Raw genomic sequence first — 11,947 nt, forward strand, 5'->3', positions numbered from 1 at the left:
TAGAAAATGTGTCCAACCCTGCTAGGCTTTAGAATTCTAGGATCTGTTTAGATCTGTTTATCAGGTGAGTGGCACATAGACGTTGATGTACTGAGATACTACAGTCATAGAATGTGTTATGATGTGACGTCTGACAATCCCATGTAGTTGATTTGGGTGTGTCTTTGGGTCATCTTGCACTTATTCAACATCATAGTTTATTTTGTTTATCAGGAGATGAAACTGAATAACAGAAATAGTAGAGGATTGTTTTATATTAAGAGAGAGGGAGCTGTGCTCTAGTGGGGTTTGTTGTGGAACTAAGGAGGCAGAGCTGAGCTCCGGTGCGCTCCAGCCCAATTATCCTACAACTATTGTATAGTGTCAATTTTCAACACACAGGTTACCAGACAGAAGTCTGCCTTAGTTAGATGTCTGAAAGTCACAACATAATGCCAGGTGACATAGTCCAGAAGCAAAAACCTTAATATGAGGTGATTGCAATGGTTTTGGTGTTACACCAAAGTTTGACCATGGTTCCCATCCTGTTTTGTGTTGTGGTAATTTTAAAATTCCTCTGTCTTCGCCCTGAAGTAAATCTAAATACAAGGGTCTGGGACAACTTTACCTAGTTCCAAGGTGCATGGAGATGGAGCAAAGCAGGTCAAGATCTCCAACAGCACTTATCATATAGAAGAACTTTATGTCACTAAAATGATTAGAATACCTGACAGATCTAAAAATGTTGATCTTTTTCGTCACCAAAAAATTATTTTAATTTCCTAATTTTCACAAAACATTCAGGTGGTTGTTCTGAGCACAACAAATATCAGATGAAGTGAGTCCTGCTGTTTTTATCCACTTGTAACTTTAATATTTATTTAATGAGCAGGATGTCCATTCTAAAGAATCCCACAGCTGTAGACTCAGATTCACCATCAGTTTTACCTCGATCACATCTGACAGTCGTCACACAAGGAATTTGGATTCTTCTGTGAAGGAAAATGATTGTGTGACATTGACAGTGAAACAGTCTTAGCTTGTTTTTTTTTTCTTGTTTTTTTCTTTTTTTAATCGATTCTATGGTTTATAGAGCATAACGATGAATTTGTAGATATTTTATTACTTTTATGGTTATTTTAATGGCCAAAAAAAACAGATGAATCCTCTTAAATATGCCAAGTGTTCTAAGAATTTTGGCCATTACTGTATGTTTAGATACAAGTGCTTCTGAGATTGCTGTCTTGTACCTATAGTTTTGTTTTTTTGGTTGGTTGTTTGTTTGGTTTTGCCTAGATGTAACAAAATCATAGCCATGGCATAGTTCAGACGTCTATTGGATAACCCCTTGCATAAAAAAATGATGATCTATGTGTCAAAATGTGATGAGTTGGGAATGAGAATGTGTAGGTCATGTCTGAGGATTCATACCGCTCTTTGCTCTGATTTGGTCTCCACCAGTTACTGGAAAAAATGACCTTCAGTGAGCAGACGTCTTCGTCAGTCATTGGCTGTGACATTGGCAGGTAGAGTGATATCTGTGAAGATGAGCTGTGTGCCATGGGCGGATTAGGGTTGATGAAGGTCCAGTTTGTACAGCATTATACAAAAATACTGAGCCAAAAATGATTTAAGGTAAAGTAGGTCTGCCTCTACAGGTGACACTGTGGAAACGTGCATCTGATTCAAATATTAAGGAGCTGTGTGTTAAATTGTGGTTCCTGATTTCAGTGGTTCAGACAACATCAGCTTTGTGCAAATCCGATAAAAAATATATTTGACATAGTTGCAGGAAAAATGGTAAAACTGTTAATTTCAACTTTGTTAAAATATGTTATAATAATAATAGTTAATATTGGTTGAAATAGAAATTAAAAGTTAAAGCAAAAAATTACATTAAAGTCTTACTGTGAGTACAAACAAAAGCAGACACTGCCCTTTTGCACATTTATACGTCAATAAACCTTCCCCTCAGCAATGCAACAGTTCTTTTCAGAGCACATTTGTAAAGATAGAGCATGAGAGACAGTATTTGTGTGTTTTTTAAAGAAACTTAAAATGGCATTCTTGTTTTCTCTTCATCTTATTCTCCACAGTATTCCTTTACCTCCTTCTTTTCTCTTCGTATCCCACCCACTGTCTTTTTCTTCCTCTTCCTCTCCTCCAGCTTTACCTTTCCCCCATAAGTTCCACCATTTCTTCTTCCTCTTATCGTCCTCTGTCTTGTACTTGAGTCGTCTCACGGGGTCGGTGGCGCTACGTAAGTTTAGGTCATCAAACTCCTCGTTAAGCATGAAGCTCCTCTCAATAAGCTCTGCTGCCTCCTGCCAGTCACGGAAACATCCACAGCCGTAGGAATAGATGTCCTGAACGGCGTTTGGAGAGAGGACAGAGCCATCTGGACGAAGGACCACTACTGTTGGTACATCCTGCACCTTAAACATGGCCTGAAGTTCTCTGAAAATACACAAACACACATGGGTATAACAATCCACACAGACAAATCATGCTTTTATTTCACTATTTTTCCATTTTTGTCTATTTAGGCTTTAACCCATAAAGACCCAAACAGCCACCGGTGATCAAAATCATCTACTGATCTAAACTGTTTAATACCTGTTCATCCACTGATCCTATCAGTACATGTAAATAAATGGTGTAAAATTCAGTTTGTCATCTTTTCATGGTCATCACATATGACCCATTTGGACACTCAGAGGCTCCATAGTTACCATGGAAACACTGTCATCTTCTACAACATTGACTCAACAGTAAAACCCATGGAATCTGACAAATGACAAAAGTTGTGGATGCTTGTTTTTATGTTCAGTCATTAATATCCTTGCTGAAAAAATCAATTTTTCTTCAGTTTTTTCTGTTGTAAAATAATAACTTTTGAATTTGCTCTGAGTTTTTGTGAACATTTAGATGATCAGTAAATTCAATATAGGATAAAATACCTGATTTACACTGACAAAAGCAAAATACAGAGGACAATATTATAATAAATTGTGATAAATCACTTAAGAAAGGTTAACAAGAGAGAAAAATTCTTTTAGGAACTGCCACAAAAGTAGCACTGGGTCTTTATGGGTTAAATGACATTCACTAATACCTAAGAAACGAATATGCAGATTGTTTTCCTCTCCTTGCCATTGGTCCACTTACTTTCGGTATGGGTCCTCAAAGGCCAAAAACAGAGTTTTTTTATGCAGGTCTTGGAGGAATCTCTCCTGCTGCTGCTCAGATTGGTCCAAGCTGGAGAGAGGAGATTGAAATGGAAATTTTAGAATGATAAAACAGTGTGATTGTGAGTCAGCCTGAATCACATGTGCATCACAGAGAAAAACAGAAAGTGAATACAAAAACCTGATGTAGATGAGTGCAAGCAGTTTGGGGTATTCAATGTAAGCCGGGTCCTTTAGCCTCTTAAAGAAGTCATTCAGTACAGGAAGGAACTCTTGACATTTGCCACAATCCGCAGAAGCAAAGAAAAGCATCACAATTCGGTTTTCCAGGATGCCGATGATCTCCCGCTCTGTGTTGAGCTCATCCTGGTCCCAGTTGTTCTCCACCAGTACTCGGTTCAGGAACAGATCCACCATGATTGAAAGATGACAGCGGAGGAAAGGGGAAAAACCCTATCTGAACAGAAGAGATGTTAAATGTCAGGAGAGTTTTCTGTTGTATGAAAACACTTTATTCTCTATACTAACAACAGCCATTCAAATCTTTAACAGTTACAGTTCAGTTTGCTGTGCATCCATGTGTTTCCCCTTCTCCCCCCTCCCCCAATCTCTCTTCCTCTTCCTCTCTCTTTAACCCCAACTGGTCAAGGCAGATGACCATCCTCCAGAGTCCAGGGTTCTGCCTGTTAAAAGGACATTTTTCCTCCCTCTGTCACCAAGTATTTGCTCTTGCAGGATTCTGTTCGGTGTCTGTGAATTGGCTTAACAGTCTAGTTTAGACCAGCTCTGAATGTGAAGTGTCATGAGATAACTTTTGCTATGTTGTGGCTTGATTGATTGATACTCTCTGTGTTTCCCTTTGTGAATGTGATTTTACACAGGTATGACACGAAATACACTTGTTAAGAAAGGTCAACAGTTGTTACCCAATGTGGTTTTATTCCAGAGACAAAACTGTATTGGTTTTTGTCACACATTCTGACAAAAATAAAGTGATAATAACAGACAGATAGCGGTATCTTGGACTTCTTTCATATTTTTGCTCTTTTTTTTTTTTAAACATCATTTTCACAGGGCTCTTTACAAATCCACATGCTTTAAGTGCTGAACACTGGTCATAATAGAACAACAGGGAGCATTTGAGAGCTTGGAAATTTTTTTTACAAAATATACCTGTGAAAATGAGCATAAAGTTACATTAGGACGACTGAGCTGACTGTATTTAGTGCAGAGATCCATGGACATGCAGTTAAACACTGACATCACAAGATAAATTAGAGGAGAGAAAAATCTATGCTTTTTATTTTAAAGTGGAAATACTGTCATACGCTCTGCTTCAAATTAGTAGTGATTGCCTTTGGCTGGATTGCATCACTGCAGCACAGTGAGTGGATTCTACCTTTAACTGCTCCTAATTGACTGATTGTGCAGCTTCCTACTCAACTGAAGGGTGACTATTTTTTGGAGATACCAGTGTCCAATAATCTGAAGACAACGTAACACCTCCTTAGATGCAGCTGATCGGCGTGAATAAGTCTTTCATGTGATGAAGAATACACTTATGGCTGTGAACAAAAAACCATAAGAAATAAATTTCAGATACAGAAGTGAAGTTCAGGCATAACAGCTCAGAAATGTGCTTTATCAGTCCTGCACAGCCTGTATTTCACTGTTGCAGCAGACGCTGTGGGCTGTGAATTGACAGCGATAACACACAAATGAGATTTGGCTCTGTGGCTTTAAGCTGTTCCAGATCTATTTGAGACTAAAACTGTGGACTGAAACTTCCAAGGCTGATACAGGAGAAATATGTTTGAAACTGAGCAGCACCTGGGAAAAAAAAAGGATTTACTGTAAGACTCAGAAAGGTTAAAGCTTAAATCCTACATTTGGAAAACTTATTTCACAATCATCCGCTTTACTCTAGAGGCTTATCGATTGTACCTGATATACACTAGCAACACGGCTCGATTTGTTAGTAGCTAATTTAATATGCTATCAATCTTTATCTGCACTGTGGCAGCTGAATATACCACATGTAATTTACCTCACCTTGAAAGTCCCACTGGGAAAGAAATAGTGTACGTCCAGAATCTGTTCCCTCTTTTAAGGCATTGTATTCTGCCTGTGATTGCTGCTTTCTTTCTTCCTCTGTCCTTCAGTTTTTCCTTTTAAATCCTGTGAAGTTTGTTATTTCAGTGACACCTTTCGCTGTCCATTCACCTCCTTGTCTGTAATTTGTTCACCCTGCACTTTCTGGTCCACAGGGGAGATTACAGATAGCTGTAGGTGTGGCACGGCTGTAATTCAGGGGCAGAGGTTAGACTTCTATGTATGTGTGTTTGTTGGGCCTAAAAACACTGGCTCAACCGTAGCAATCTTATTACTTAAGGAGTAGAAGGGAGGGCGGAAGGTGAGGATGAAGAAAACAGGACAAATTGGATTGCAAAGAAGGACTGGACGTGTAGGTCAAGTGGGGGAAGGAGCAGAAGAGCATGTTTTATATGGGCATCGAGTGAGGCCTTGTAACCTGCATCAACCTTTGCATCTGAGCCAACCAAATAGACATAATTACAACCTCACTCATTTACTCCTCAGAGCGCAGTAATGAATGTTTTACATCCTGTTATCAAAGCGCTCTGACAGCCGGGATGCAGAGCTTTAAGGAAATGAACTGAAAACATCAATAGTTTGAGTCTGGTTCTGCTAAACCCCAGCAGGCTCTACTGTAGAAAAGTGGCAATTGATCTGCAGAGGCACTTTCACAAAATACCTGGGTTAATCTCAGAGAGAGGGGTGAGGTAAATATAGAGGTGGGGAGAGAGAGCGAGAGAGGGAGGGAGCTCTAACAGGATTAGTCTGAGTCGCACATCCACACGTGGTCGCACACTGCGCCTTCCACTGCACAACAAACACAAACATACTGCAGCCCACGGTGCAAACACACACTGCACATGCCAAAGCTTTTCATCCTGTCAGTCCTCAGAGACATGCAACCAAATCGCTGCACACATGCTGCACACACACACACACACATGCACTGACACAGCAGACATGACTTTAATTAAATTCTTGTCAATAAACACAATTTCATGTATAAACACTGCAAATACAGGAATGAAATAACAACTGTTGGACCCACTGTTTATATTACATTCATGAATAAGTAATATATATCTGAGGCTTTCAAGAAAGTGAGATATTATATTACATTCAGATGATATTGATATATTTTGTTCACTCAAAAAAACAGAACATTGGATTTAAATAATAAGATAACGTCAACCGGTCCCACAAAACTTTATTTAAATTTCAGCAAACCGTCTTAATTAAGTGCTACATCACACAGTTAAGTTGAATTTATTAAACATGTTGAATTTACTCAATATTGTTACATTTAATTTAGTATACATCATTACATTGAATCAATTAAACACATTGAATTTACTATATATCATTTCATGGAATTTAATAAACATGTTGAATTTACTAAATGTCGTTATGTTAAATTTACTAAACTTCATTATGTTCAACTTATTAAACACACTGAATTTACTAGATATAGTTATGGTTAATTTACTAAATATCATTACATTGAATTTATTAAGCACACTGAATTTACTACATGCTATTGCATCTAACTGTCTTAACATTATTATTGTAGAAAAGATGGAAGATTGACAGGAAGCTATCTCAGTGCCAAATATGTAAGCAAGTTGTGCTTTTAATTTGACAGGCAGGAAGATCCATAATGGGTTAATCACAACAGGATAGCCATTGCTCTGGCAATGGCTCTCACTCAGGGTGCAACTTTACAAATTACAAAAATACAGAAAAAATAAACAAAAAGTCCAATAAGCATTGCCATACACATATTAAGTCAAAACTAGTACTAACACAACAACCCTGCTGAATTCTTGAGCATAAAAATAACACATTTACAACATAGTACCCACTACCCATAATGCACTGTGGCAAACATGCCACATTATGTTGAATTTATTAAACACATTGAATTTACCAAATATCATTATGTTTAATTTACTAAACATCATTGTGTTGAATTTATTAAACATTACATTGAATTTATGGTATTAATCATCATTGTGTTGAATTTAATAAACATTGGAGGACCTCAATAAATACCACTCATGTCAATTTACGTTACTCATGTTTTATTTATTTAAATCAAATTCAAAAAACAGGCAAGAAAGTGGCATGTGCCAAATGTGCCAAACACAGGTCCCGAGTGCTTTGAGTGTGTCTGTCTGTGTCTCTGTGTCTGTCTGCATGTGTCTGTGTATGTCTGCATGTGTCTGTGTATGTCTGCATGTGTCTGTGTATGTCTGCATGTCTCTGAAAATCGACGAAAAATCACAGGAGCACACGCCACAACAGGCCTTGCAGACAGGTGATGATCGTGCAGAAATGGCTGCTGAGCAGTGCGCAGTGCGCATGTGACAGGTGGACGGCAAACGCTTTGGGACAAACTTCATTTTTTAAGTGACTGCGTTGACTAAATTGTATTAAATAGTATTGAATATTCCCAAGACTTGTATTGTTATTTAAATGTAATGTAACTCTCTTGTTTTTTTCCACTAAAAATGAATTTATTAAATATTTTCAACATAAATACATTGCATAAGGATTACTACATGGGTTTTCCATTTCTTTGAGTGTTGTAGTAAATGCTTTAAAAAAATAATTCGAATTACTGAAGTGTTGTATATATAGTACTCGTTTGTGTTTATTTAACCCATAAAGACCCAAACAGCCACTGGCAAACAAAAGCATCTACTGATGTAAAATGTTTAATACCTGTTGATCCACTAATCCTATCAGTACATTTAAATAATTGGTGTAAAATCTAGTTTGTCGTCTTTCCATGGTCATCAGATATGACCCATTTGGACGTTCAGAGGCTCTGGAGTGAACATGGAAACACCATCATCTTCTACAACATCGATTCACCAGTAAAACCCATGGAGTTGGATCAGTGACAGTGGATGGAGACTCTTGTTTTTTCATTCAATTATTTATCTCTTTGCTGAAAAAGTCACTTTTTTCTCAGTTTTCCCTGTTTCTGATATAATAATCTTCCAAATTAACCTGAGTTTTAATGAACATCTACATGATCAGTGAATTAAATATAGGAAAATACCTGATCTACACTTAAAAAACACAAAAAACAAAGAATAATATTCTAATAATAATGGTGATAAATCACTTAAGAAAGGCCAAATAGAGAGAAAAATCTGAACTGGGAACTGGTACAAAAGTGGCACTGGGTTTTTATGGGTTAACTCAAAATGCAAATGTATGTTAAATGATGGTGATATTAACAGAGTGACTGAAGTCAAATTATTTCTTGAAGTGATAATAGAAATTGAATGATGCTGGAAACCACTTCCACACTAATCAGCCATAACATTCATAACATAACACAGGAGAAGCGGTAATAATATTATTTCATTGCAATCGTACCTTTCACTGGGTTGGATATACTAGGCAGCAAATGAACATTTAGTCCTAGTAGCTGATGTGTTTGGAAGTAGTAAAATGAGCAAGAGTACAGAACTGAGGGACTTTGCCCAGGTCCATATTGTAATGGTGATGATTGGGTCAGAACACTTCCACAACTACAGGTCTAGTCAGATGTTCCTGGTCTGCAGTGTTTAGTAAGGACGGACATCCCACTCTCAGGACAACTGATCATCTGTGGGAGGTGTTGGACAAATAAATCTGTGTTTTCTATGGCTCTGCACAGATTTCCTGCATTTTCTTGTTGTTTTTGAAAAAAAAAGTAAGTAAGTAAGTGAAGCTTTATTTATATAGCACTTTTTAAAACAACATGTTACAAAGTGGCGACACGGTGGTGCAGTGGTTAGCACTCGTGCCTCACAGCAAGAACGTCCTGGGTTTGATTCCAGTTGACGAGGGTGGGACCTTTCTATGTGAAGTTTGCATGTTCTCCCCGTGTCTGCGTGGGTTCACTCTGGGTACTCCGGCTTCCTCCCACCATCCAAAGACATGCACTGATAGGTTAACTGGTTAATCTAAATTGCCCATAGGTGTGAATGTGAGAGTGATTGTTTGTCTCCATATGTCAGCCCTGTGATGAACTGGCGACTTGTCCAGGGTGTACCCCGCCTTCGCACCTATGTAGCTGGGATAGGCTCCAAGAGACCCCCATGACCCTAGTGAGGATAAAGCGGGTTCAGAAAATGAATGAATGAATGAATGAATGGGCTTCACATAAAGGAGAGACAGATCAAATCAAATCAAATTTTAAGCCAATTTACAGAAATCCAACAGAATCCTCCAGGAGCAAACACTTATGACTGGTGACAGTGGAAGGAAAAACTTCCCTTTAACAGGCAGAAACCTGGAGCAGACCCAGACTCCTGAAGGATGGCTGTCTGCCTTGACCAGTTGGGGTTAAAGCGAGAAAGTAAAGGAGGAGAAAAGAGAGAGTGATAGAGATAGAGAGAGACTGGGGGAGAGGGGGGAGGTAGGAAGAGATGCATGCACAGATAACTGAACTAGAACATCTATAGAACAGTATAATAAACACCATCGTAACTATATGGATAAGTGAGTGATGACGATGAAGGCGGAGAGAGGCAGGACCACAGCAGCAAGTCCAGAGATGATCTTAGGAGAACCTGTGATGATCCAGGGAAAACCTGTGAGGTGATAAAGCACAGAGACTCCAGGGAAGAAGTCAAGTCAGCAACATGAATTCACTGGTGCGTAAACAGAAGAGATTTAATGAAATGCTTGTTTATAAAAGTGAGTTTTTAAGAGTTGCTTGACGGTGTCTATAGAATCTGATGATCTGATGTAATGGGGAAGACTATTCCAGAGGGTTGGGGCCAGAATTGCAAAGAGAACATATTTTAGCACAAAACACAGTCTGTATATTTAGCAGATATTTAGTTGATGGAAGTATTAAAAAGTTTCGAAATAAAAAAAAATATTAATAATAAAAAACAATTCTACATTCTATTTGTAGACAAATGTAAAACAAAACTGTTTCAGACTGAATTTATGGAGCTGAAAACATGCACTACATTAGCATTAAAAGCTGGGGCTTCAACCAACACCTTTTCAGAATATGTTGCATGTACTCACTATTTACTTCACCTTTGAGCATTTTTTCTTTTTTTTTTTTTTTCTCAGATGATTTATGTCGCGTTACTCAGAAGATACTTCACCTACCAACTTTTTTTTTTGCTATTTTTCAGTCCACAGTGTTTTTTGCTCCTATAATTCAGAGTATTAAGTGACTCTATCTGTCAGTGTATAGATCACACACCGACCTTCCGCATTTCACGCACCACAGTAGGAAAAGTCGAACTGGCCCGTACGGGGATCGAACCCGCGACCTTGGCGTTATTAGCACCACGCTCTAACCAACTGAGCTAACCGGCCTATTCAAATGTCCTTTAAAACTAGAAGCACTCGGAGAGCGCAGACCTCCGCCAAGGTTGATCAGTGGCCCCCCCGTGGGCCCCCCCACCCCCGATCACCACCAAAATTTAATCATTTCTTCCTTATCCCATTTCCAACAAACCCTGAAAATTTCATCCAAATCTGTCCTTAACTTTTTGAGTTATGTTGCACACTAACGGACAGACAAACAGACAGACAGACAAACAAACAAACAAACCCTGGCAAAAACATAACCTCCTTGGCGGAGGTAATAAACCTGAGATTCTACCATATTTGCTCCTTTTTTATGCTTTGTTCAATATGTCTGAAGGTAGTTAAATCATTCTAAAATAATGGAAATAAACAGTGAAAACTCACCTCACCAGGTCACATTTTTAACACAAGTAGAGGAGTGATGACAGCCTGTTGCAGCCCACACTGACCTCTATATAAACTCACACAATATCACAAGCCATTAATTAAACTAAAAGTCTGAAGTGGAATAAGAGACTGCACTGAAATAAACTTGCCAAATCAGGAGGTGCTACCCAAAAATATCTAGCCATAAACCCACCACAATTTATCCATGTCAGTGCTTTAATGTACACATTGATGCTGCGGCTGACTTTTATCTACATTAAGAGAGTACAAAACAAAACAATCCTTTCAGTATAAAAGTTTATTTTTAATTCAGTCTTTGGTAAAAACAAACAAACAAAGAAAATAAACAAAGCACCAACAAAACATGAAAAACTACAATAATCCATAGTCAATTTGTTTTTCAAACTTTGACACTATAGATTTAAATTCACAAAGTGTTGTGAGCAGAAAAACAATGAAAACAACTAAAACCAGAACGGCGGCTGATGTGTGGAAATATTTTGACAGAGAAAAAGAAAACACTGATACATTCATGTGTGAGAAACAGTAACAAAGCTCAAGTTAAAACTTCATAAAATGTCAAATAAATAACTCACTGGTTACGTGGGTTAACCAGACAGCGCTGTGTTGAGCCAGCAGTGGTTCCCAACCTCCTGCTCCAAAGATTTTATCATTAGAAAAGCTTCAAAAACAGATTCAGTCTAAACAAAGACACTGCAAAGCTACTTCTTCTATCTTTGCTTCTTTTGTTGTGAATTAGATAGAAATAATCACTCTTTAACAGAACTGAACACACTGGCATTTATTTCTTCAACTGTTAAAGGTTGGAAACCACTGAGAAGGTTTAGCACCATATTTTCAAGGCATCATCTTATTGTGTGTGCTACTTTCTGGGTAGTTTTATTAAATGAGATCACCAAGAGAACACAAACTGTGGCTTCAACAGTAGATTTTATACCAACATT

The 11,947-nt window shown here is 38.1% G+C and overlaps 1 protein-coding gene and 1 non-coding gene across 3 annotated transcripts; both read right to left on the minus strand.

Annotated features, from left to right (window-relative positions):
* Positions 1-1,922: 1,922 nt before the first annotated feature.
* On the minus strand, positions 1,923-5,409 carry LOC115420324 (nucleoredoxin-like protein 1). 2 transcript variants are annotated; one of them, XM_030135563.1, is made up of 4 exons: positions 5,220-5,409; positions 3,349-3,620; positions 3,148-3,237; positions 1,923-2,436 (listed from the first exon to the last, which is right to left on the minus strand). In XM_030135563.1, exons 2-4 carry the CDS (start codon positions 3,582-3,584, stop codon positions 2,058-2,060), a joined length of 705 nt encoding a protein of 234 aa, XP_029991423.1. In that variant the 5' UTR covers positions 3,585-3,620; positions 5,220-5,409; the 3' UTR covers positions 1,923-2,057. The 2 variants fall into 2 exon arrangements, with proteins under 2 accessions (XP_029991423.1, XP_029991415.1); XM_030135555.1 differs by having other exon boundaries at positions 3,349-3,624; positions 5,220-5,408.
* A 5,118-nt stretch (positions 5,410-10,527) lies between these two features.
* On the minus strand, positions 10,528-10,601 carry trnai-aau (transfer RNA isoleucine (anticodon AAU)). Its single transcript has one exon. It is a non-coding gene; the product is annotated as a tRNA-Ile (tRNA).
* Between the last annotated feature and the right edge of the window lie 1,346 nt (positions 10,602-11,947).

The sequence above is a fragment of the Sphaeramia orbicularis genome, chromosome 1 (assembly GCF_902148855.1).
Source record: "Sphaeramia orbicularis chromosome 1, fSphaOr1.1, whole genome shotgun sequence".
Taxonomy (NCBI): Eukaryota; Metazoa; Chordata; class Actinopteri; order Kurtiformes; family Apogonidae; genus Sphaeramia; species Sphaeramia orbicularis.